Source organism: Bos taurus, chromosome 1 (genome assembly GCF_002263795.3).
Source record: "Bos taurus isolate L1 Dominette 01449 registration number 42190680 breed Hereford chromosome 1, ARS-UCD2.0, whole genome shotgun sequence".
NCBI lineage: Eukaryota > Metazoa > Chordata > Mammalia > Artiodactyla > Bovidae > Bos > Bos taurus.
The window spans coordinates 99,848,172-99,876,030 of NC_037328.1; the positions used below are offsets into that span (position 1 = coordinate 99,848,172).

Consider the following 27,859-nt stretch of genomic DNA (forward strand, 5'->3'; position numbering starts at 1 on the left):
GGGGTACTAATTTTTACTTAAAAAGATTGACATGGTCATGACTAATAGGAGCAAAACTAACAGGAGTGAAAGGGTGTACTTTAAACACTGTGTGGTAGTTTTTATTTGGAAATCCTACATTCAAGTTAGAACAAGCTGTCTATGGGAAGACAGATTTGTTAAAGCCATACTAATTACATTTTTAATTGAAGAGAGAATTATTTTGTACTCTGTTTTATAATGAAATCTGATTTCCTAAATTCTTAATATTTTGCCAGCTATACTAACTATATGCTTGTGAATTTAACTTGATGTGGATGTCTTCAACAATAATAAATATTGCTTGAATAAAATCATTTAATGCAAAAAGTGTTAATTGCTGAGTCATGTCCAACTCTTTGTGATCCCATGGACTGTAACTCACCAGGCTCCTCTGTTCATGGGATTCTCCAGTCAAGAATACTGGAGTGGGTTGCCATTTGCTTCTCCAGTTTAAAGATGGCCTTGCTGCTGCTGCTGCTAAGTCACTTCAGTCCTGTCCGACTCTGTGCGACCCCATAGGCGGCAGCCCACCAGGCTCCCCTGTCCCTGGGATTCTCCAGGCAAAAACACTGGAGTGGGTTGCCATTTCCTTCTCCAATGCATGAAAGTGAAAAGTGAAAGTGAAGTCGCTCAGTCGTGTCCGACCCTCAGCAACCCCACGGACTGCAGCCTTCCAGGCTCCTCCATCCATGGGATTTTCCAGGCAAGAGTACTGGAGTGGGGTGTCATTGCCTTCTCCAAAAGATGGCCTTATATACATATTATTTTACTGAAGCCTTATAAAAACCCTGGGAAGATTATGACTAACCTATGGTCACATAAATATGTTGTAAATTCAGGCATAAAACTCAGATGTTAACTAAATTAGGACTAATTTAAGTACATGCCAAGCCATGCTAAGTTGCTTCAGTGTGTCTGACTCTTTGTGACCCTATGGACTGTGGCCCGCCAGGCTCCTCTGTCCATGGGATTCTCCAAGCAAAAATACTGGAGAGGGTGGCTGTGCCCTCCTCCAAGGGATCTTCCCCATCCCGGAACTGAACTCATGTCTCCTGTGGCTCCTGCATAGTAGGCGGGTTTTTTACTGCTGAGCTACCAGGGAAGCCCAATTTAAATACATATCTATATGTATATAAATGTTAATATATAAAAATATAAATGTAAATTTATGCATACCTACATATAAACATATAAAAATATATCCAAAGATGACTCAAAGATAAATTATTTTGCCACTTAGCACTGAACCTAATACAGATTGAGAGTTTGTAACAACTAAATCATGGTATGTGCAAACTCATTTTTAAAATGAAGGATTTTCTTCCTTCTTTCCATGAAATTATCTATTGCCAAGAAGAGAGGAACAGCAGGCTCACCTGAAATTCATAGAGTGACACTATAAATAGCTCAAGACAAGATAGGAGCTGCAATTACGGTGATGAAAAGTCAGTGTTATATATGTGAAATACTCTTGGTTGCTGAGAAGAGGTAAACTTCACTTTCAGTGGACTCACTGAGGACAGTTTTATATTTGTGCCTCTGAGGAAGAGCAGCTGAAACTGTGTGCATTTGCTGTTCCATATTAAGGCAAAAACAAGCATCTGCTCCTGTGACCGCAGTGGTCATAGAGAGCTTCATGTAACCCTGTGAGTGGACATATTCTTCAGACCCACTAAGATCATTTTTAAGACCATCTAGCTAGTAATTAACCACCCCTGATAGATAAGATCAATTTACTAAAATTAGTAATTATGCATACCTCCCAAGCCTTACACACACACATACACATAATCAACAAATGAGTTTAGCTAAATTCTCAGGGAATAGTCATTGCCGGCATGATGACTCAATTTATAGCTCTTTTTCTTTTTTAAGATTTTTGATGTGGACTATTTTTAAAGTCTTTAGTGAACTTGTCACAATATTGCTTCTGCTTTATGTTTTGGTTTTTTTGGCTGCAAGGCATGTGGGATCTTAGCTCCCAGGTCAGGGATCAAAGCCATACCGCCTACATTAGAAGGTGAAATCTTAATGACTGGATCACCAAAAAGTCCCAATTTATAGTTCTTTTCTTCTTTAAACTCTTTAGTAGTCAATCAATAATAAATAAGGGCTCCCTTGGTACTTAGACGGTAAAGAATCTGCCTGTAATGCAGGAGACCTGGGTTCGATCCCTGAGTTGGGAAGATACCCTAGAGAAAAGAATGGCTATCCACTACAGTACTCTTGCCTGGGAAATCCCATGGACAGAGGAGCCCGGCAGGCTACAGTCCATGGGGTCACAAAGAATCAAACACCAATAACACTTTCACTTTTTGACTTTCAATAGTAAATAAATAGTGACATACAAAGGATGGGGAACACGTGTATACCCGTGGCAGATTCATGTTGATGTATGGTAAAACCAATACAATATTGTAAAGTAATTAACCTCCAATTAAAATAAATAAATTTATATTAAAAAAAAAGAAATGTGTTGAACTCACGTTAAACGACCCCATGTGGTATACATACATTAAATTATCAACTAATCCTGATAACAGCTCTGTTATCAGGGCTGTCGCTGCTGTCACTTCAATTGTGTCCAACTCTGTGCGACCCCGTGGACGGTAGCCCACCAGGCTCCCCTGTCCCTGGAATTCTCCAGGCAAGAACACTAGAATGGTTTGCCATTTCCTTCTCCAATGCATGAAAGTGAAAAGTGAAAGTGAAGTCGCTCAGTCGTGTCTGACTCTTAGCGACCCCATGGACTGAAGCCTATCAGGCTCCTCTGTCCATGCGATTTTCCAGGCAAGAGTACTAGAGTGGGGTGCCATTGCCTTCTCCAGATAACAGCTCTAAGCATTAGTTATTAGCTCTACTTAGAGGTGCAAGCTGAATCTTCAAGCTCCTATTATGCAACCACACAATCTCCCTACTACAACTTGTGATACAAATAATACAATGGAATGAGTGAATGAATTCTAATCCTAGAGCATAAGTGGAGGCCACTGATAAAATGAGAATTAATTGTTCAGTAAAAGTTAATGCATTTATGATTCTGAGCTTGAATCAAAGTTCATATATTTAATTGTACATTGAATTTATTAAAACTGGCATAAGATAGAATTAATAAACACAAATCTCACACTGATCAAGGCATAATGCTTCTTGAACAAGTTAGGATTTTTTAATAAACAGCTTTCTAAATTATAACCAAATGTATGGCAAAATCATGGTTTTAGTTTCAGACTAAAGCAAATAAAGCTAGCGAGTGAACAATCAGTAATAGAATTGTCAAGAATATGGTACAATTGCACATTTCTGTCAATTTCATAAATTGGAAGTATTTCTTAAATCTTCCCCCACTGTATATTGGCACTATCAATGTACATAAAATTATGAAGTTGATTGTATGTATTACTTTGGGGAAGAAAATTTATTTTTGTCCTTGTTTATGTTCCATTTGCAATTCCATATTCTAGAATGTAAAAAAGAAATTGTCTTGGTATTTGTCAGTCAAAACAGTTTATTGATTGTAGAAATAAAAGTAAATTACAAACACAGGAAGAGAATATTTTGATTCAGCTTTAAAGTGTTTTTTTGTTAAATGGATTAATAACATTAATAAATGGATTAATAACAACATACATTTGAGGCATGGATTGATGTCATTATGTAATAGTTCAAAGGGTCTACATCTACTTAGCTTTCAGAAACAGTTTGCAGTTTGGCTCAAATGGAGTATTTTCAGGATGAAATTTCTTTCCACATTGTTAATATCTGGGTCACTGAAAAGTTTCCACCTCTTTGAACTTTTAGATTAAAAATAATTTAACAAAGACAAGAATGATGGACTTCTGAGTAGTTCAAATTTGCATTTTCCATTTAGGTCTGTGATCCATTTTGAGTTAATGTTTGTGAAGGGAATAAGGTCTGTGTCTAGTTCACTTTTTTGCTATATGAATGTCCAATTACTCCAGCACTGTTGAAGATGTTATCTTTTCTCAAATGTATTGCTTTTGGTTCTTTATCAAAGATGAGTTGACCATATTTGCTGCTGCTGTTGCTAAGTTGCTTCAGTCATGTCCAACTCTGTGCGACCCCATAGATGGCAGCCCACTGGGCTCTCCCGTCCCTGGGCTTCTCCAGGCAAGAACACGGGAGTGGGTTGCCATTTCCTTCTCCAATGCATGAAAGTGAAAAGTGAAAGTGAAATCACTCAGTCGTGTCTGAATCTTATCGACCCCATGTTTACATGGGTCTATTTTTGAGCTCTCTATTCTGTTTCATTGATCTAGTTTATATTCTTATGCCAATATCACAAATGTCTGGGTTACTGTCATTTTTTAATAAGTCTTGAAGTTGGGTAGAGTCCGTCCTCTAACTTTGTTCTTATCCTTCAGTATTGTGTTATCTCAGTATTTAGCCTCTCCATGTTGACTTGGAGTCAGTTTGTCAGTATTAATAAAATGACTTATTGAGATTTTTATTGGAATTGCATGGGAGCTATAAGTTGTCTTGGGAAGAATTGAGGTCTTAGCAAAAGTGAGTTTTCCTATCTATTAACATGGAATATTTCTCCAATTATTTATTCCTTGATTGTGCTGATAGGAGTTTTGTAGTTTTCCTCATATAGATCTTACACACATTTTGTTAGATTTACATGTATTTCATTTTTGAGGATGCTAATGTAAAATGGTATTGTGGTTTTAGTTTCAAATTCTTCCTGTTCATAATTGGTGTACAGGAAAGCAATAGACTTTTGAATGTTAATCTTGTGTCCTATAATCTTGCTATAATCACTTATTATGATGGTTCCAAGGGTTTTTCCATTGATTCTTTCAGATATTTTACATACATAATCATATCTTCTATAAACAGACAGTTTATCTTTCTTTCCAATCTTTATACTTTTACTTCCTTTTCTTGCTTTATTTCATTAAGTAGAGCTTCCCATATGGTGTTGAAAAGCCATGGTGAGAAGACATCCTTGCCTTGTACCTGATCTTAGTAGGAATGCCACAAGGTTCTCACTGTTAAGTATGATGTTTTTGGTTAAGCTGTATGTTTGTGGTAGATACTCTCTTTCAAGGTGAGGAATTTTCTTTCTATTATTAGTTTACTGAGAGGTTTTTTTTTTTTTGTAATTATAAATTGGTGTTGAATTTTGCTGAATGCTTTTTCTTCACCTATTGATGTGCCATTTAACATTCATAATCATTTTTCTGAGACTGGCATTTTGCTATATCTACTGGCATATATGGTTTTTCCAGTGGTCATGTATGGATGTAAGAGTTGGACTGTGAAGAAGGCTGAGCACTGAAGAATTGATGTTTTTGAACTGTGGTGTTGGAGAAGACTCTTGAGAGTCCCTTGGAATGCAAGGAGATCCATCCAGTCCATTCTGAAGGAGATCAGCCCTGGGATTTCTTTGGAAGGAATGATACTAAAGCTGAAACTCCAGTACTTTGGCCACCTCATTCGAAGAGTTGACTCATTGGAAAAGACTCTGATGCTGGGAGGGATCGGGGGCAGGAGGAGAAGGGGATGACAGAGGATGAGATGGCTGGATGGCATCACCAACTCGATGGAGGTGAGTCTGAGTGAACTCCGGGAATCGCTGATGGACAGGGAGGTCTGGCGTGCTTCGATTCATAGGGTCGCAAAGAGTTGGACACGACTGAGCAACTGAACTGAACTGAACTTTGCTATATCTACTGGCATATCTACTTTACAGATGGGAAAATTAAGCCTCAACAATGAAGTAACTTTCTAGTAGTTCCCACATATCTGGTGAAACCAGGATTAAACCTACAATTGTTCGACCTCCTCTACAACATGCTGCCTCCCAGTGATTACTGTCAAATCTGATGCTTTGGCTCTGAGACAGTAGGAAAACAGATTCTCTCGCTGTGAAGCTCACCAAACTAACCAGCCTATCAGTATTAAACTACATAGTTATTTGGAATACAGATGGTTCTCATCATTGTCAGATTTTGTATTTGTGAATTTGCCTACTTGCTAAAATTTATTTGGGTCCCCAAAGTCAAAACTCAGGTCACCTTCATGATCATTCACAGACATGTCAGTCAGTCAGTCAGAGAGTTCAGTCACTCAGTCGTGTCTGACTCTTTGTGACCCCATGGACCGCAGCACCCCAGGCCTCCCTGTCCATCACCAACTCCCGGAGTCTATGCAAACTCATGTCCATCGAGTCGGTGATGCCATCCAACCATCTCATCTTTTGTCGTCCCCTTCTCCTCTTGCCTTCAATCTTTCCCAGCATCAGGGTCTTTTCAAATAAGTCAGCTCTTCACATCAGGTGGCCAAAATATTGGAGTTTCAGCTTCAACATCAGTCCTTCCAATGAACACTCAGTACTGATATCCTTTAGGATGGACTGGTTGGATCTCCTTGCAGTCCAAGGGACTCTAAAGAGTCTTCTCCAACACCACAATTCAAAAGCATCAATTCTTCATTGCTCAGCTCTCTTTAGAGTCCAACTCTTATATCCATACGTGACTACTGGAAAAAGCATAGCATTGACCAGACAGACCTTTGTTGGGAAAATAATGTCTCTGCTTTTGAATATGCTGTCTAGGTTGGTCATAACTTTCCTTCCAAGGAATAAACGTCTTTTAATTTCATGACTGCAATCACCATCTGCAATGATTTTGGAGCCCAGAAAAATAGTCTCTCACTATTTCCACTCTTTCACCATCTATTTTCCATGAAGTGATGGGACTGGATGCCATGATCTTCATTTTCTGAATGTTGAGCTTTAAGCCACCTTTTTCACTCTCCTCTTTCACTGTAATCAAGAGGCTCTTTACTTCTTCACTTTCTGACATAAGGGTGGTGTCATCTGCATATCTGAGATTATTGATATTTCTCCTGGCAATCTTGATTCCAGTTTGTGCTTCTTCCAGCCCAGTGTTTCTCATGATGTACTCTGCATAGAAGTTAAATAAGCAGGGTGACAATATACAGCCTTGATGTACTCCTTTTCCTATTTGGAACTAGTCTGTTGTTCCATGTCCAGTTCTAACTGTTGCTTCTTCCGCTGCATACAGATTTCTCAGGAGGCAGGTCAGGTGGTCTGATATTCCCATCTCTTTAAGAATTTTCCAGTTTATTGTGATCCACACAGTCAAAGGCTTTGGCATAGTCAATAAAACAGAAGTAGATGTTTTTCTGGAACTCTCTTGCTTTTTCCATGATCCAGCAGATGTTGGCAATTTGATCTCTGTTTCCTCTGCCTTTTCTAAAACCAACTTGAACATCTGGAAGTTCATAGCTGGAAGTTCATATTGCTGAAGCCTGGCTTGGAGAATTTTGAGCATTACTTTACTAGCATGTGAGATGAGTGCAATTGTGCGATAGTTTGAGCATTCTTTGGCATTGCCTTTCTTTGGGATTAGAATGAAAACTGACCTTTTCCAGTCCTGTGGCCACTGCTGAGTTTTCCAAATTTGCTGGCATATTGAGTGCAGCACTTTCACAGCATCATCTTTCAGGATTTGAAATAATTCAACTGGAATTCCATCACCTCCACTAGCTTTGTTCATAGTGATACTTTCTAAGGACCACTTGACTTCATGTTCCAGGATGTCTGGCTCTTGGTGAGTGATCACACCATCATGATTATCTGGGTCATGAAGATCTTTTTTGTATAGTTCTTCTGTGTATTCTTGTCACCTCTTAATATCTTCTGCTTCTGTTAGGTCCATACCATTTCTATTCTTTATTGAGCCCATCTGTGCATGAAATGTTCCCTTGGTATCTCTAATTTTCTTAAAGAGATCTCTAGTCTTTCCCATTCTGTTGTTTTCCTCTATTTCTTTGCATTGATCACTGAGGAAGGCTTTCTCATCTCTCCTTGCTCTTCTTTGGGACTCTGCATTCACAGCCATGTGCAGAATGTCAAAAAGTTGCAGTCTTCCAGTGTGTCTATTTCATGCTGAGATCAAACTTGATGACACCCTGCCTTCTTTTATTTTCTAATTTATTTACTTTAATGGAAGGATAATTGCTTTACAGTGTTGTATTGGTTTCCTCCATACATCTACATGAATCAGCCATAGTTATGCATATGTCTCCTCCCTCTTGAACTTCCCTCCCATCTCCTACCCCATCCCACCCGTCTAGGTTGTCATAGAGAACCAGGTTGAGCTCCCTGTATTATACAGCAACCCATTAGCTATCTATTTTACGTACACACTTTGCCTTCTTATTCCAGTTCTTGCACTTTAAACAGGTATTCTATTTGTGCTCCACTTAGGGTAAAGTTTTTGCATTTTGAGCTTTTTTTCTTGGTGATTTTCACTTTTTAAAATGACTCCCTAAGTGTAGTATAAAGTTCTGTCTAAGTGCAAGAAGGCTATGCTGTGCCTTTTGGAGAAAATACATGTGTTAGATAAGCTCCATTCAGTCATAAGTTATACTGCTGTAGGCCATGAATTCAATGTTAATGAATTAACAATATATATTAAAATGTCTTTCAATGGAAACAGACATAAAACAAAATTACAATTTGACCAGTTGATGAAAATATTGTGACCAGAGGCTCATAGAAACCTAACAGTCTCTTTCCATAAAAGTCATCATTCAGTATCTGCTAATTTTGTGTTTGTAGAACATAACCATTATAGTACATAACTATCATGAATAACCAAAATCAACTTATAATGTTTCACTGGTTTTGTAATTCTGTGTTCATAGAGGTGATTTCTTGCTCTTGGATTAAAGTGTTACTGTGATACTATTTTACTGGCAGTGCTAAACTCTCCTCAGGTATTCATCTATTTTCTCTAAACCATTATATTCATTTCCTATTGATGCTATAACAAATTACCACAAACTTAGTAGCATAAAACTCATAACTATATTATTTTACAGTTCTACAGCTCAGAATTCCAAAATGGGTTTTCCAGAGCTAATATAAAGGTATGGTCAAGATGGTTTTCCTTCTGGAGACCCTCTGTTTCCTTGCCTTGTCCAGCTTTTAGAGGTCACCTGCATGCTTGGTTCACAGTCCTGTGTCACTCTGACCTCTGCGTCCACCATCATATGAAATCTCTGGCTTTCCTGCTTCCCTTGTCAATTCCCTCATCTGTGATTGAGGATGTCAACTTGCAGATCTGTCAATTATTTGCTTCACAGCCCAAATTCACTTCAGTATAACACCATTGTAAGGTAAAAGGTATTCTTTGCATCTTGGAAGAATTGCTGATGAGATTCACCTTTGAGGGTAGCACAACGGTCTCTTTCACTGATATCTTATTTTTGTTCTTGTTTCTAGCCCTCAGAGCCCAGTCAAACCATTTGTATGTCCAGAGAAGAGTTTGTGCAGAGGATGACAGAGATTGTTGGCTGGGGTACAGAGGAAGAATATGGAGAGCTCTTTGATAAAGTGGATGTGGCCCAAGAGGGCTTCATTAATTGGGACAAGCTGACTTCATTTCTGCTGTTAACACTTTATGAGAAAGATGAACAAGCAAAGGCAACTGTGGTTCCCCAGTGGAGAGACCTTGAATTTCTCCCAGTGAAACACAAGGATACCATCCAAAGAGTAATTTTCTTAAAAAGTTCAAGTCGTTATCTGACCATAAGTAAGGAAGGTTCAGTAGGAATCTGGGGAGAGAATTTAAAGCTGCAAGAAATGCTTCCCATCACTTCAGATGCCACCAAGCTAAAGCACCTGTGGGTGACAAGTATGGTTTCTCTGGAAAATGTAAACAAGGTACAGAGGCTGTATAAATAAATTTATTGCTTGTTAAAGGGGGGAAATGATGGGACAGGACTCCTGATAAATAGCAAGTGTAACACTAGCAATGATAGAGAACTGCATTATTCTTCCATACCTTTAATATGACCTGGAGGGAACACAAGTCAAGCTAAGTGAATATTTCCATTTCCCAAACTTTTCTGTTGTGTGCCTTTAAATGACAAAACCGGTGGTGACTCAGATTCTTGGCTCTGTCCCCCAGGAGGTCAGTGTACATTACTAGTTGATAAGACCTTTATACCTCTGTAGTTTTTAGCAGTCTGAAAGTATATACATTTATATGCAGAGTTGAGAGGCTGTATAAGTGCAAGGCACAGATCAGAAAATTTCAGGAAACCGCTGATCTGATTTTGACTGCTGGATTAGTCAATTTCTTAATTTTGATGGGTAGGGCCCATTCAGTCCAGATACCCTCATGTAACCATACCTATATGGAAGATAACATACTGAAAGGAAAGTCAGTTTCTGAGGGAATAATGAAGCTTAAATAACCCATATTCTTATTATATTACATTAAACAGATGGTAAATTTTACTATGAAAAAATTAAAGTGCACACACAAGCAGAGATAATCCCATTAAGAGCCAATATTCATCCTTAGCCATTTCCAATCCACAGCCCTCCTGTTTCTTCTACATCTCCTCTTTATACTGAAATCCAAAATTCCAATCATTTAATCTGTAAATACTTCAGTATTTCTGAAAAATATCTCTTTAGCACAACCATAATACCGTATCACATTTTATACCAATAACAATAACTCCTTAATATAATGAAATATCCAGTCATGAACATATTTCATTGTCTTATGATTTTTTAATAGTTTGTCATTTGTTTTGATAGTTTGTTTGACTCAAGATATGAATAAGGTCCAAACATTATGAATGGTTGATATGCCTTTTTTGATTCACACATTTTCCTCCATCTCATTTCTGTTTTGTATTTTGTTGTTGTTGCTATTGCTATTGTTCAAGAAGCTAGGTGTTTGTCCTTTGGAGTTTCTCACAGTCTAAATTTCTCAGACTGTTTGCATGGGGTTGTTTAACATGGCCACTTGCTCTCCGTGTTTCCAGTAAATTGGTCCCCAAGTTGAAAGCCTTGATCATTTGTATATTTTGGAAGAGGTGTTCTTCAGTCACAGGGCATAGAATGCCTGGTTCCATCTCTTCTTGGGATGTTAACAGATATTATGGATTATTCTTAGATACATCAATTTATCAGGAGTTGCAAGATGGTGATATTCTAATTTCATCATTTCCTTTTTCTTTATAAGCTGGAATACCTCTATAAAATAAAGAAACTCCCTGTCATTAGCTACTGTGTAATACAAATTGTTAACAAAAGCAGAATAAATGCCCAGGTCTTTCCTTTTATTCACCAGTATTCAAAATAATTAGCTAGTTTTCTAATGAGATGAAAAATGAGTGCTATATCATTATTGTTATCAATATCATTATAAACTCATGGGTTTAAACAAACTTGATATATCTCAATCCACTGAGGTATTATCCTGCCCCCTAAATTATACCATCTTTGGACAATGGAACTAATACAAGTTAGCTGGAGTCTTTTCTGATATAATCCTATCTGTCTTTCAAAGCTTCCTCGTTTCCTGGTTAGACTAGACGTTCCAGGATCATCTTGTGTATTTATTAGAGCAGACCCAGGACCAGCCATTTGAATGGCTCCAAGAGCCAGATTCTTTCAAGTGGGGAATAGCATGTTCTACTGCCAAGAATCATCAAAAAATAATCATCATGAACATTAGCTTTCTATGTACACATGCCTTGCTCTGTTAATCATCTCCAGATCACCTTGTTGTTCAGTCACAAAGTGGTTTCCAACTCTGTGACCCCATGGACTGCAGCTTGTCAGGTTTCCCTGTCCTTCACTATCTCCTGGAGCTTGTTCAAATGAATTTTCATTGATTCCATGATGCCGTCCAATCATCTCATTCTCTGTCACCCCCTTCTCTCTTGTCCTCAGTCTTTCCCAACATCAGGGTCTTTTCCAATGAGTACTCTTGGCATCAGGTGGCCAAAGTGTTGGAGCTTCAGCTTCAGTCCTTCTGATGAATAATCACTTTTGAGGGGATTTATTTCCATTTTAAGAGAGACTGGGCAAGGAGAGGTTGTGAAACGTGCCCCATGTCACACAGGATGCAATCAGCGTTGCAAGAGTTGTAAACTAAGGTGGCTTGATTTCAGAACGTGTGCTTCAGAATCTTTGCTGTGTCCCTAGTGGCAGTTGACATCATATCCAGTTCTTTCTTGCTAAGGATCTGATGTTAATGTTTAGCTGGCGTGGATTAAAAATGTTTCTAGTTTATCCTTTTTTTGGTATGTGTGTGTAGCATTCTGTGCATGAGTGTGTACTCAGTTGCTTCAGTCATGTCCTACTTTTTTGCAATCCTATGGACTGTAGCCTGCCAGGCTCCTCTGTCCCTGGGATTCTCCAGGCAAGAATACTGGTGTGAGTTGCTGTGACCTCCTCCAGGGAATCATCCCAACCCAGGGATTGAACCCACATCTCTTACATCTTCTGCATTGCCTGGGTTCTTTACCACTAGCACCACCTGGGAAGCCCTTGTAACATTCTGTATTATCATGTAATGCTTGTGTTGGTATTGGGTAATGACTATGTTGCACTGTTTCTGCTTTCCAGGACTGATCATTAAATCTTAGCCTTTCCTTTGTTTAGGAAAGCTTTGTTCAGGTGTGATTATACAAAATCCACTGTATATATTAAAAGTATCCAAGTTGACAGATTTTAATATATGTACATAGCTGTGAAAAATCAATAGTATGATGAAGATAATGAATGCGTTTTTTCACCCTCAGATTTTCCTAGAGTAGTTTTGTAATCCTTCATCCAGCCCCTCCCTTCCTTACTTATCAAGTAACCACTGGTACGCTTTCTGTCACTATAGACTAGTTTGCATTTTCTCATCTGTTATGTAATTGACATTATACAGTGTATACACTTTCCTTTTATGGTCTGGCTTCTTTAACATAATTAGCATAATTATTTTGAGATTCATCTATGCTGTTGGATATATGAGAAATTTATCTTTTATGGTTGTGTAATATTCCATTTTTGATATAACATGTTCTCGCCAATACTTGGTATGATCAAGTTTTTTCCTTTCTCTTAATATTAGCCCTTTTAGTAGGTTTGTTGGAGAAGGCGATGACAGCCCACTCCAGTACTCTTGCCTGGAAAAGCCCACAGACAGAGGAGCCTGGTAGGCTGCAGTCCATGGGGTCGCGAAGAGTCAGACACGACTGAACGACTTCACTTTCACTTTTCACTTTCATGCATTGGAGAAGGAAATGGCAACCCACTCCAATATTCTTGCCTGGAGACTCCCAGGGATGGGGGAGCCTGGTGGGCTGCTGTCTATGGGGTCGCACAGAGTCGGACACGACTAAAGCGACTTAGCAGTAGGTTTGTATTTTGTTTTATCGAGGTTTGATTTCACTTTTCCCTAATGAGTAATAATGTTGAGCATATTTTCATGTGCTCGTTTCCTACCTGTATATCCTTTTCAGTGAAGTGTTTGTTCAAATTCTTTGACCATTTTTATTGGGTTTATTTTGTTATTATTGAGTTTTGAGAATTCTGTACATATTCTATGTATGTGCAATTATGTGATAGATAATTTACAAATATTGTATCCCAGTTTGTGCTTTTTCTTTTCATTCTGTTAACATCCTCTTTGATAATTTCATTTTCAGATTGTCCATTGCTAATTAATATAAACAGATTTATAAACTTGATCTTATACCCTGCAACTTTGCTGAATTCATTTATTAGTTTTAATTGGTTTTGCTGTTGTTTATTTTTCATGCTTAATTTCCCTGGATAGAAACTCTAGCACAGCGTTGAATAGAAGTGGTGAGAGTGAACATCCTTGTTTTATTTCTGATCTTAGGGAGAATACACTGTTGTTCACCATCAAGTATAATATCAGCTGTAGATTTTTGCTTTCTTGTACAATCTCTTTATCAAATTTCTTTCTATTCCTGATTTGTTGAATATTTTTATCATGAAAATGCATTGGGCTTCATGAAATGCTTTTTTGCAGACATTGAGTTGATAATATAGCCTTTCTCCTTTATTCTTTTAATATGGTGTATTACATTAGTTGATATTTGTATGTTAAACTAACCTGGAATTCCTGGTGTTGGGAATAACATGTATATCAGAAGTATCTCAGATGAACTGAGTAACTCACCAAAATGTCCAAAGCCCTCACCTTAAATACCATCTTTGTTGTTGATGTTGTTTGGTTGCTAAGTCATGTCTGACTCTTTGCAACCCCATGGATTGCAGCATGTCAGACCTCCCTGTCCTTCACTATCTCCCAGAGTTTGCTCAAACTTATACCCATTGAGTCGGTGATACCATCCAACCCTCTCATTCTCTGTCAACCCCTTCTCCTCCTTCAGTCTTTCTGAGTATCAGAGTCTTTCCCTATGAGTCAACTCTTCATATCAGGTGGCCGAAGTATTGGAGCTTCAGCCTCAGTATCAGTCCTTCCAATGAATATTCAGGGTTGATTTCCTTTAGGATTGACTGATCACCTTGCAGTCCAAGGGGCTCTCAAGAGTCTTTTCCAGAAACACAGTTCAAAAGCATCAACTCTTTGGCACTCAACTCAGCCTTCTTTATGGTCCAACTCACATCTGTATAGTGGAAAAACCGTATCTTAGACCATACAGACCTCTGTTGGCAAAGTAATGTCTCTGTTTTTAATATGCTGTCTAGGTTGTTAAAAATACCATCTTTAGGAAAGACAGAAGAGGGTGTTGGAGTGGTGGTTTAGTATTTCGAAGGGGATAAAGACAATTTACATGAAGACCGAAAAGTCAATTTTTGGTGTACAAAGGTTTGCTGGGCCATACAGTGATGCTGGGACCTGGATCTCTTAGACCCTGAGTTTCTGCCACCACACAACTAGCCTGTAGTCTTTGCAGATATCTCTGGTGACACCTCTGTTCTGGTTTTTGTTGTTGTTCAGTCGCTCAGTCATGTCCGACTCTTTGCGACCCCATGGACTGTAGCATGCCAGGCTTCCCTGTCCTTCATCGTCTCCTGAAGCTTCCTCAAATTCATGTCCATTGAGTCAGTGATGCCTTCCAACCATATCATCCTCTGTTGCCCCTTCTCTTCCTGCCCTCAATTTTTCCAACATCAGAGTCTTTTCCAGTCAGTTGGTTCTTCACATCAAGTGGCCAAAGTATTGGAGATTCACCTTCAGCATCAGTCCTTCCAAAAAATATTCAGGATTGATTTCCTTTAGGATTGATTAGTTTGATCTCCTTGCAGTCCAAGGAACTCTCCAGAGTCTTTTCCAACACTACAGTTCAAAAGCATCAATTCTTCACTCAGCCTTCTTTAAGGTCCAACTCTCACATCCATACATGACTACTGGAAAAACCATAGTTTTGACTTATATGGACCTTTGTCAGCAAAGTAATGTCTCTGTTTTTTAATATACTATCTAGGTTTGTCATAGCTTTTATTCCAAGGAGTAAGCCTCTTTTTATTTCATGACTTCAGTCAACATCTACAGTGATTTTGGAGCCCAAGAAAATAAGTCTGTCACTGTTTCCATTTTTCCCCATCCATTTTCCATGAAGCGATGGGACTGAATGATTTGCATGTCTTCTTTTCATTTTCATTTCACTAAATCCATCAAAAATGTTTTCTGATTTTATTCTTTGTTACTTTAGATAGCAGTGGCTTTTACAAGTAAAGAGATTTGTTTCTATGATCTACTGTCCAAAGAAGAATTTCCTTGTCAATATAAACTCCAAGGCCTGAAAGGAACACCAATTTGTATGGATTATTGGTACAACCCTCTTGATGCCAATGAGTCAATTCTTTCTTTTGGGGACATAACTGGAAAGGTAAGTGAGGGGAGGATAAGGTTGAACATTATGGATTCAATCATCAAGCTATAGCTCAAAATAGAAGTAGAGTGCAATGAATGTGACCTCCTAATTGAACTGCTTTATAGATGACAAGGCCACATACCATGGATATGAAAAGATGGACTAGGTCATAGTTCCTCTTCTTGCCTATGAAAACCAATCTTCACTGTGGTTTTCTTGCCTAGGTATAGACTCATTTTCTTTGTTTAGGAAAGAGTATTTGCTAACTTTTTCACCATAGGATGCTTAATCTATTAGATTCCAATGTGAATCAGCATATAACGCTAAATGTCTAAAGTTATGTCTCACAACCGTTTCATATTGATTATTCAGATTTTTATTCACAAAGTTTCAGGCTTCTCAGTAGCAGACTCCCTGGACATGCTTATTTCCTGTCTCAAGTGACGAAGGAATAGATGCATTAAAGAGAGCAGCACCAAACCTCAGACACTGCATACAGTGATTTCTGTTTTTCCATCAAATTCTATGACTCTGAAAAATGATTTTTAATGAATGACATAGACAGAATATGTCTATGAATGCTGAAATAGTCTAATTTGAACAATTTCATTTCGTAATTATGTAAGTTTTTCATCCTTACTGTTTTTAATGACAAATATATCATAAAAGCAAACAAATAAATGCCCTTGGTAATTGCCTTAGCAACCTTGTAGTGTCATGCCTTTCAATATAACTGCCTGTGACCTTTAAATAATATTAAATAAATGCCTATTTGTTCAATATCTATTCCTTATTAATCTTAAAAAACATAGAATCTTCTATCGACAATCACCCTATGCTTATTTATTTTTCTTGCAATGTCTCTCTCAAGGTTCAAGTAATTGCTTTCACAACGGCCTTGATTTCCCTTTTTGAGCATCCTGCTGGTGCATGTGAAGATGAAGAAGCAACAGTGACCATTAACTGGGTAGAGCTGTGCTCTGGACATCACAAATGTTGCTATACGTTAGGGCACAAACTTCATCATGGAGACTGGGTCAGACAAGGTACTTAACCTAAACAGCAATGAAACAATCACCTTAGCCTTCTACATTTGTATTTTTTCATGAAAATATTTCACATACAGTGTTCAAGTCTAGAAACTAATAATTGATTCCCAGGAGGTTCTGACCTGAACTCTGCTATCCCCTACATGCTAGCAGGAATTACTTCTTTCTTTCTAAAATTTATGCCTCATACAATTAATTCAGATGGACTGTGCAGTCAAGAAATCTCAAGAGAGAGGAGAAAATTATCACAGAATCCATTTAACTTCACCCCAACTCTGATGCTAACTAATTTTGTGTAGTCACATTCGGATCTACTTAATAAAAGAATTTAACAAGAGCCCTTAAAACACTCCCTTGTTTTCTTTATATTCTCATGAGAGGTGTATTAGTTTGACTGTCTTCAAAATGGAATCTTCTTAATTTTCTTTTCTTGTTTCTCTTTTTCTATGTAATGACTGAACTGCTTTGATCTAGAGTACTTGAGTGGCAGTTCTCTGTGAGATAGGAGTGTGTTATAAAACAGTATCTATGGAAGGTCAGGACTTTTTTAAAACCTAGTCAACAATGAGTTTGCTAATTTTGTATTATGCCTAACTTTTACAAAATTTGCATATGATGGTTTAAGATCCAAATGTGCAGTATCTGCTCTGATATCTGTTTTGGTCCAGACACTAAGAGTATGGTATTTTTCTCACTTTAAAACTATTACATAAACAATACTCACTGAAAAGAATGGATCAGTCTCATTGTTATATTGCAGGTATATTCTTAATGTACTTTGAAGAAGAGATAGTCAAAATGGACCCAACAATTGGCTGGTGTGATAGCTTTACCCTCTTTGAGTTTTAGGAGTTTGGAACTAACTCTTTAATGCATGACCCATGATAATAATATCCCACATGATGAACTGTAAGTTCTGCATTTTTTTCTTTGGTACAAATCATACCATGTCTTTTGTAATTTCTGTGCTGTGTTGTGCTTAGTCGCTCAGTCATGTCTGACTCTTTGTGACCCTATGGATGGTAGCCCACCAGGCTCCTCTGTCCATGGGGATTCTCCAGGCAAGAATAGTGGAGTGGGTTGCCATGCCCTCCTCCTCCAGGGAATCTTCCCAACCCAGGAATCAAATCGGGGTCTCCTGCATTGGAGACAGATTCTTTAACAGCTGAGCTACCTGGGAAGCCCTTTGTACTTTCTACCTACCCTTAATTCTCACATGATATTAATCATGGGTAAACAAAAAATAAAATTTTTGGTCATCCACTATGTGTGACAGGCACAAAATTCTGTGTTATGTTTTCATAACATGGAAACAAGTAAGTACTAGAAAGTGAAGAGAGTACTTGAAAGTGATGGAAGGTGTTACAGCTGCTTCCAAACAAGTATTATATTTTCATATATAAACTAAAGACTTAATATTTTTTGTGCTTTAAAACTGTCTTAGGCATTGGTGGCAATAGAAGAAAGATAAATTACAGACTTATTTCAAAAAACTTAATATACAAATAAGAATGAAAGAGTAATATAAAATAACTTATTTAAACATTGTACAGTGGTGCTGAAAATTAACTACTAAGTCATATAAACAAGATTTTGCCTCTTTCGGAATTTGTAAGCAGGAAAAGACACGAGAAAAAGCTTCAGGGGTCAGTGGAGGTAGTTGAAAGGATGAATGAGGGGAGAGGAAGAGAGCACAGTGAACATGAGGAAATATAGGCAAGCAGGCATAGTAATGCAGCAGAGATGAACATGAATAGATTAGACATGGAGTATTAAGAAAATAACAACGCCAAGATCGACAGGGATATCTATTGGAAGATCTTGACAACCAGACCAAGTTCACATTTAAAAGAAAAACGAAACAGTGATGCACTGAAGGTTTTTGAGGAAATCTGTGCAGACTTGATACAGATAGCGTTTAGGAAAAGTTTATTTAATAGTTCTGTCCAGCATAGATTGGAGGACAGAGAAAGAAACTGCAATCAAATTGGCTAGTTGGTCATGAGAAAATGGAAATGATAAAGCAAGGAGAGAAACAGGCAGCCTTTAGAAATGGGATCTTCAGAACTCAAGGTCAGAAATGTGGAGTGATGAACAATATTAGAGTATCTTATAATGACTTCGATTCCCAAGTAGGGAAATGTTCTTTTTACAGATGACAGATGCTCTCTGGGGGCCAATGCTTGGACTCTCCCTAGCTCACTTTCTCAATGTTGACTACTTCTGAAGGAGTATTTATTCTGAGATATTCTAGATCTGCCACCAAAGAAGAATCTTCCTTGCCAGTATTACTACTGGAACTTCTCTTCCCTTTGTCAAGCATCATATTTGTCTCTTCAGCCATCACGTGCAGGTGGACTCTTCCTCGTGTAATTTGCAAGCTCCTCAGTTCAGGCTCTGCTCTTGGGTTCCTATAAACTTCTGTTCTCATATCAGAATCTTGGTTCTGTCATAACCTTCCTAACCCCAGCAGGAAGTTTGGATGCCTGACATGCAAATCACACTTATACAGAAACTGAAAATTAAAACACTGTATTTAGGGCAGGAAATACGTCCTTTATTCTCATTAGGGTGCACTCTAACACATAGTACAATGTTCTTATGGTCCTTCCATTTCTCACTGATTTTAAGCAATTTGATTGTAATGTGCCTTAGTTTTCTTGGGTGTGTGTGTGTGTGTTTATGCTGTTTAAAATTCACTGGGATTCTCAGATATGTGGATTTAGAATATTCATTAAATTTGAAAATGTTTCTATTGTTATTTTTTCCAAAGGTTTCTGTTTCTCTCTTTTTCCCCCAGGGACTCCCATTATTTATATGTAAAATGCTTGATATTGTCCTACAAGTTATGGAGGCTTTTTCATTTTTATTCAACAATTTTTTTTTAAATAACTATGTTTTAGATTTGTGTGTGTGTGTGTTCAGTTGCATTTGATTCTTTGTGACCCCATGGACTGTAGCCCACCAGGCTCCTCTGTTCATGGAATTTTCCAGGCAAGAACAACAGAGTGGGTTGCCATGCCCTCCTCTAGGGGATCTTCCTGACCCAGGGGTTGAACCTGCATTTCTCATGTCTCCTGGATTGACAGGCTGGTTCTTTACCACTGCGCCACCTGGGGAACCCATGCTTTAGTTGAGTTAGGTTCTATTACTGTGCCTTCAAATTCCTGGATCTTTTTGTCTTGAGATATTGCAGAGTGGTTTCAAAGGTGAGTGAGGCTGCCTCTGTGGTTCAGGTGAGCCAGCATGCCCCGGCCTAATGCCTTGGTGGGGGAACCTGGCAGAGACCTGGTGTAGGCTGCATCCAATAGAGCCCTGACATGAGTGGAGCCACCTTAGAGAGCTGTGGCATGGGTGGGGCCACTGCCACAGCACGGACAGTAACTTTGAGGGTGACATTGCTATCCCAGTGGGTCTGGAAGGCAGATAACCAGACCAAGAGGGCTATTCTTGATCCATAATGTTTAATGGAGGTTTCCTTGTCAGGTTTTGTATTTACTTGAGACCTATCACTTCCTTTTTCCTCTCTTTTGGAATAGAAATACTTATCACATGCCTGTTCTACCATTCTATTTTGGAAGCATAGAACTCACTTGGTTCCACAGTTCATAGCTTGGAGAAGGATTTGCCTCAGGATGGGTTGATTGTATCCTGAGTCCTACCCAAGTCTGATTTAGATATTTAGATGAGATTTGAACTTAAGACTTTAATGTTCTTGTTGGAATGAGTTAAGACTTTCAGGATTGTTGAGATGTATTTTTCGTGTGATAAGGACATGAATTGGGGGAGAGGGCTAGGGGAAGAATGTATGGACTGGCGTTTTGTGTCCCCTCCCCCCAAATTCACATGTTGAAGTCCTAATCCCAGTCCTCCCTCCTCATGATTGTGCCTTTGGGACATGATTAAGTCTTGAAGGTGTGGCTCTCATGAATAAGATTTGTTGTTGTTCACTCCCTAAGTCATGTCCAACTCTTGCGACCCCATGGACTGCAGCCTGCCTGGCTCCTGTGTCCATGGGATTCTCCAGACAAGAACACTGGAGTGCATTGCCATTGCCTGCTCCAGGGTATATTCCTGACACAGGAATCGATCCTGTGTGTCCTCCATTGGCAGGTGGGACAGGTGTCCTTTACTGCTGAGGCACCAGGACAGCCCCATGAATAGGATTCAGTTCAGTTCAGTTCAGTTGCTCAGTCGTGTCTGACTCTTTGTGACCCCATGAACTGTAGCACTCCAGGCTTCTGTGTCCATCACCAACTCCCAGAGTTCACTCAAACTCATGTCCATTGAGTCGGTGATGCCATCCAGCCATCTCATCCTCTGTCATCCCCTTCTCCTCCTGCCCCCAATCCCTCCCAGCATCAGGGTCTTTTCCAATGAGTCAACTCTTCACATGAGGTGGCCAAAGTATTGGAGTTTCAGCTTTAGCATCAGTCCTTCCAATGAACACCCATGGCTGATATCCTTTAGGATGGACTGGTTGGATCTCCTTGCAGTCCAAGGGACTCTCAAGAGTCTTCTCCGATACCACAGTTCAAAAGCATCAATTCTTCGGTGCTTTCTTCACAGTCCAACTCTCACATCCATATATGACCACTGTAAAAACCATAGCCTTGACTAGATGGACCTTTGTTGGCAAAGTAATGTCTCTGCTTTTGAATATGCTATCTAGGTTGGTCATTACTTTCCTTCCAAGGAGTAAGTGTCTTTTAATTTCATGGCTGCAATCACCATCTGCAGTGATTTTGGAGACAAAAAAATAAAATCTGATACTGTTTCCACTGTTTCCCCATTTATTTGCCATGAAGTGATGGGACCAGATGCCATGATCTTCGTTTTCTGAATGTTGAGCTTTAAGCCAACTTTTTCACTCTTCTCTTTCACTTTCATCAAGAGGCTTTTTAGTTTCTCTTCACTATCTGCCATAAGGGTGGTGTCCTCTGCGTATCTGAGGTTATTGATATTTCTCCGGACAATCTTGATTCCAGCTTGTGCTTCTTCCATCCCAGTGTTTCTCATGATGTACTTTGCATATAAGTTAAATAAGCAGCATGACTATGATTAGTGCCCTTATAAAAGAGACCCCAGAGGATTCTCTCACTTCTTCCCCATGTGAGGGCCCAGTGAGGAGAGGGCATCTGTGAACTAAAATGTGGACCCTAACCAGACACTGAATCTGTCAGGACCTTGGTCCTGGATGTCCTAGCCTCCCGAACTGTGGGAGATAAACATTTGCTGTTTACATTACTAGGTCTCTACATTTTCTTATAGCAGCCTGGAGTAAGACATTGGGCAAATATTATTAAAATATTTAAAAAGAAAAGAGAAACCAAGAGAAATCTTGCTAAATATTGGTAGCCTTCTTTTTTTTTTAAGAGGGATAATTTATGGTAAAGAGGAAAATGTCAAAGTGAGAAAAATACATTTACCAATAATGTGTAGTTTAATACTTTGCAATGGCTGTTGAGGAAAATGTAGTAGAAGAGACGATAACTGAAAAAGGAGAAAGTAGAGTGTGTAGAAAGGTGAAGTATCTATATAAGATTCTCTTCTTTCAAAGTTGAGATTTGAAAGGGGATCTGCTTCAGTTTAAGGCAATGGGTGACTGCCTTTCTCCAGGTTTAGTCACTGGGACTTGAAGCTTAACTACAACTGTTTCTTGGCTTCTTTGCAACTCAGGTGTTTTGCTATGAGACAAAGGGAGGAAGGCTGAAATGAGGAGGCAGAAAAAAGAGGAAAGCAGGCTGGAATCAAACACAGGACGATGGTCGTGGTAGCAATTATGCTCCTTGGTCTGCTAGCCTTGCTCTGTCAGGAGCAAGCAAACACTGGTTGCTTTCAAGTGAGGCTTTTTTTGACCCCAGCAACATGAACTGATATTCTTAGACCTCCTCGAGGAACATTTTTACTGATTTCCATCTCAGTGTGAGGAGGGAATATACAACAGACAAAAGAAGCTAATACATGGACAAGCTTGGTAATACTGTTTCACTGAAGCTAAGATAAAGGTATCTGTAAAACTGAAATATAAGAAATACTCACTTTCAGACATAAGGATATTAGCTTACTGCTTTGAGATAAGGTTAGGTTTATTTAAAACTTTGAAGGAGAAAATGCTTTCATCTCATCTGAGTAGTTCTGTGTTGTATCTTAATGGAAAAATAATTACCTTCTGAAATGTAAAGTAAGTGCAGAGTAAGTACAGAGATTTTGAGCAATAGTGGCAAGACATAAATATCTTGAACCTCAGAGAATTTTCTCTCTCTTATTTGATCATAAAGAATTGCTTTTTCATATAGATAATATCATTGGAAACCTTGAAACCCACAGACTGGAAGTTCAGCTCTGGAAAGAGTGAATACTAAATTGCCTACAATAAATATAATTGCTTTTCTTTATTATGTTGGAAGGTGTTTTGCCCTCTTTGTTTGACTATGGCTATGAGAAGGTACAAAACAGTTTGAACTGATAAAATCACTAATTGCTGAGCTGATTAATGAAAGGGTGCCAGAGAATTTAGAATACAGAAAGCAGATTGTTTTCTTAGGGAGCCTTTCTAATTGATGCAGACTAAATCTGGAAAAGAAGCCAGATTTAGTGTCTTGCATGTGTGTTTTTCCATTTCCCTACATCTACGTCAGTTCTCCAGACAAAAACGGTGCACCACAGAGTCAGCTGGAACATGCTGCCCTTCTGGGCAATGCTCTTGCTGGGTTTAAAGCAGTTGAAATCAGCTGTGAGTGACTGGCCAATATTTGCAGTAAAAGATCTCTTCCTGTAGATTTTCCCATAGTGTGACAGAAGGGTAAGATCCATTATAAGTCTAGTCTAGTATTTTGAAAATTCATTAAACGAATGGCATTATTATTTTTAATATGCCTACCAGGGCTGAGTTAGATTTTTTTTTTTTTAATGAAATAGCTAGCTTTATTCTTTCTTATCTTTCCTCTTTGAAATGGTAGTTATTCAGAATGTAGAGAGTCCCGGGGTGGTCTCAGAGAATGGGACTACTCCAACTTCAAAATAGGGAATACAACTGAGAATAAACTCCCTCAGACAAGACTCCTTCAGACAAGAAACCTTCCCTGATAGTTCAGTTGGTAAAGAATCTGTCTGCAATGCCAGAGAATCCGGTTCGATTCTTGGGTCGGGAAGATTCACTGGAGAAGGGAGAGCCTACCCACTCCAGTATTCTTGGGCTTCCCTTGTGGCTCAGCTGGTAAAGAATCTGCCTGCAATGTAGGAGACCTGGGTTTGATCACTGGGTTGTGAAGGTCCCCTGGAGAAGGGAATGGCTACCCACTCCAGTATTCTGGCCTGGAGAATTCCATGGACTGTATCATGGGGTCGCAAAGAGTCAGATAGGACTGAGCGATTTTCACTTTCACACAGGAGAACATCAAAGAAAGTTCCAGGTAGGGAGTTTTCCTAAGTCACATGACTCATAAAGTGAAAACCTGAAAAATGATAATAAGAATTTTTAGTTAGAAATGGCCCAGTTTTCTACACTGCTATAGTTCATGGGATCGCAAAGAGTCGGACACGACCAAGGGACTGACCTGAACTGATAGCTTCCGTCTGTTGGCAGATGATAGAAAAGGGCCTCATTCTAACTTCAGAGAAGGCAATGGCACCCCACTCCAGTACTCTTGCCTGGAGAATCCCATGGATGGAGGACCCTGGTGGGATACAGTCCATGGGGTGGCAAAGAGTCGGACATGACTGAGTGACTTCACTTTCACTTTTCACTTTCACGTACTGGAGAACAAAATGGCAACCCACTCCAGTATTCTTACCTGGAGAATCCCAGGGACAGAGGAGCCTGGTTTTCCCAGGGACAGAGGACCCCATAGCTGCCGTCTATGGGGGCACACAGAGTCGGACACAGCTGATGCGACATAGCAGCAGCAGCAGCATTCTAACTTACTCTAAGTGCACTTAATAGCATTACTTACTGAGTTTTTAGGTATCACTTTTCATTTTCAAATCACTTTTTCCACATAAACTAATTGGTATTACACAGTATTTTGATAGCATCACAAGGGTGAGGATCTGTGATGACAGCTTCCCTTAATGCCTTTTTTATGACTAAAGGGCAAGACAGTGGAAGAGTTGAAAGTTAGCATCTTAAGGAATGGACAGACATGATCAAATTGTCCTTTTTATCCCTCAACATATCATCTAAAAGTAATTTTAAATATTTGCTACCAATCCTCAAACTCATTGAGAATATTTAAAACAAATCATTTATTTTGTCAGTTCTTTCCATCCACTAGCTTGATATTTTAAAAACTTTTTCATCATAAACCCATCATTTCCTTTTCTCTCTTCAAGAAATGAGGAACACATTTTTATCTACCAGGTAATTTGATTTCAAGGAAATGGCTTTACTTTTACCTTTTGCTCGGGCATTCTCAGGAACTCTGGCATTCTACAGTTTAACCAGAAACGAGTTACATCTTGGTTTAGAAACAAAGTGTGAATTGTTTGAACCTCCAGTATGGAAGACTGCAGGTCCATAAATGTCACTTGCTATATTTTGGCCACCTCATGCGAAGAGTTGACTCATTGGAAAAGACCCTGATGCTGGGAGGGATTGGGGGCAGGAGGAGAAGGAGACAACAGAGGATGAGATGGCTGGATGGCATCACTGACTCGATGGACATGAGTTTGAGTGAACTCCAGGAGTTGGTGATAGACAGGGAGGCCTGGTGTGCTGCGATTCATAGGGTCGCAAAGAGTCGGACATGACTGAGCAACTGAACTGAACTGAATCTCCAGATTAAAATCTTAAAGCAATACTTTAAATACAAGGACAGAATGTACTTCTTTATATGTCTTTCTTTAAAGCCTTAAAACTGAAGAAGATACCTGGATGTAATGTGGAAATGACAAAGCAATTTTCAGGGTAGAAATACTTTATTTTGATTGTATTGTAATGACATTATGGAATGTCCATGGATTTGAAGATATAATTATAGTGCTCTGTAGTATCCTTCATGTGTTATACTACTGTTTTATTAAGTCAAGTTATAATAACTCTTAGCATTTTCTTTTTTAATTTTTTTTCTCTTTTTTTTCCTAATTTTATTTTATTTTTAAACTTTACATAATTATATTAGTTTTGCCAAATATCAAAATGAATCCACCACAGGTATACATGTGTTCCCCATCCTGAACCCTCCTCCCTCCTCCCTCCCCATACCATCCCTCTGGGTCGTCCCAGTGCACTAGCCCCAAGCATCCAGTATCGTGCATCGAACCTGGACTGGCAACTCGTTTCTTACATGATATTTTACATGTTTCAATGCCATTCTCCCAAATCTTCCCACCCTCTCCCTCTCCCACAGAGTCCATAAGACTGTTCTATACATCAGTGTCTCTTTTGCTGTCTCGTACACCGGGTTATTGTTACCATCTTTCTAAATTCCATATATATGCGTTAGTATACTGTATTTATGTTTTTCCTTCTGGCTTACTTCACTCTGTATAATAGGCTCCAGTTTCATCCACCTCATTAGAACTGATTCAAATGTATTCTTTTTAATGGCTGAGTAATACTCCATTGTGTATATGTACCACTGCTTTCTTATCCATTCATCTGCTGATGGACATCTAGGTTGCTTCCATGTCCTGGCTATTATAAACAGTGCTGCGATGAACATTGGGGTACATGTGTCTCTTTCTCTTCTGGTTTCCTCAGTGTGTATGCCCAGCATTGGGATTGCTGGATCATAAGGCAGTTCTATTTCCAGTTTTTTAAGGAATCTCCACACTGTTCTCCATAGTGGCTGTACTAGTTTGCATTCCCACCAACAGTGTAAGAGGGTTCCCTTTTCTCCACACCCTCTCCAGCATTTATTATTTGTAGACTTTTGGATCACAGCCATTCTGACTGGTGTGAAATGGTACCTCATAGTGGTTTTGATTTGCATTTCTCTGATAATGAGTGATATTGAGCATCTTTTCATGTGTTTGTTAGCCATCTGTATGTCTTCTTTGGAGAAATGTCTATTTAGTTCTTTGGCCCATTTTTTGATTGGGTCGTTTATTTTTCTGGAGTTTGAGCTGTAGGAGTTGCTTGTATATTTTTGAGATTAGTTGTTTGTCGGTTGTTTCATTTGCTATTATTTTCTCCCATTCTGAAGGCTGTCTTTTCACCTTGCTAATAGTTTCCTTTGATGTGCAGAAGCTTTTAAGGTTAATTAGGTCCCATTTGTTTATTTTTGCTTTTATTTCCAATATTCTGGGAGGTGGGTCATAGAGGATCCTGCTGTGATGTATGTTGGAGAGTGTTTTGCCTATGTTCTCCTCTAGGAGTATAACTCTTAGCATTTTCTGTAAACAAAGGGAATTGTTTCATTGAGGATGCTCCTGATAAGGACATTATCCTCAGATTTTATACTGCTGGTACTTCTAGTAAAGTAGTAGTATTAATGTAGCAAGTGATCAGCAAACTTTATGCTCCTGAAATTAATTGCTCCCCAGTGAGGTTCAAAGGGGCTTCCCCAGTGGCTCAGTGGTAAATAATCTGCCTGCAATGCAGGAGACACAGGAGACTCGGGTTCTATCTCTGAGTCAGGAAGATCCCCTGGAGGAGGAAATGGCAACCCACTCCAATGTTCTTGCCAGGAAAATCCCATGGATAGAGGAGCCTTGTGGTCTAAAGTCCATAGGGTTACAAAGAGTTGGACACGAGCAAGTGACTACACATGCATGCACACAATGAGGCTCAATAAATGTAATTGGTAATGGAAAGAACTTCAAATCAGATAATAGAAAAAACCTGGCATACATATGGCAGTGTAGCTTAGTGGAAAAGAAAGATTGTTGTTTGCTGTTCAGTTGCTAAGTTGTAACCCCATGGACTTTGCAACCCCATGGACTGCAGCATGCCAAGCTTCCCTGTTCTTTACTATCTCCCTCAGTTTGCTCAAACTCATGTCCATTGGGTCAGTGATGCCATCCAACCATCTCATCCTCTGTCTCCTTCTCCTTCTGCCCTCAATCTTTCCCACAATCAGGGTCTTTTCCAATGAGACAGCTCTTCACTTCAGGTGGCCAAAGTATTGGAGTTTCAGCTTCAGCACCAGTCCTTCCAGTGAATATTCAGGACTGAT

The 27,859-nt window shown here is 39.0% G+C and overlaps 1 protein-coding gene across 1 annotated transcript in view; it reads left to right on the forward strand.

The window, feature by feature from the left end:
- WDR49 (WD repeat domain 49) overlaps positions 1-27,859 on the forward strand; it is a 171,909-nt gene that overhangs the window by 24,924 nt on the left and 119,126 nt on the right. The window contains exons 3-5 of the mRNA XM_015472863.3: positions 9,305-9,745; positions 15,529-15,705; positions 16,562-16,736. Of these exons, the coding sequence (XP_015328349.2) occupies positions 9,305-9,745; positions 15,529-15,705; positions 16,562-16,736 (793 nt within the window). The remainder of the gene's footprint in view (positions 1-9,304; positions 9,746-15,528; positions 15,706-16,561; positions 16,737-27,859) is intronic.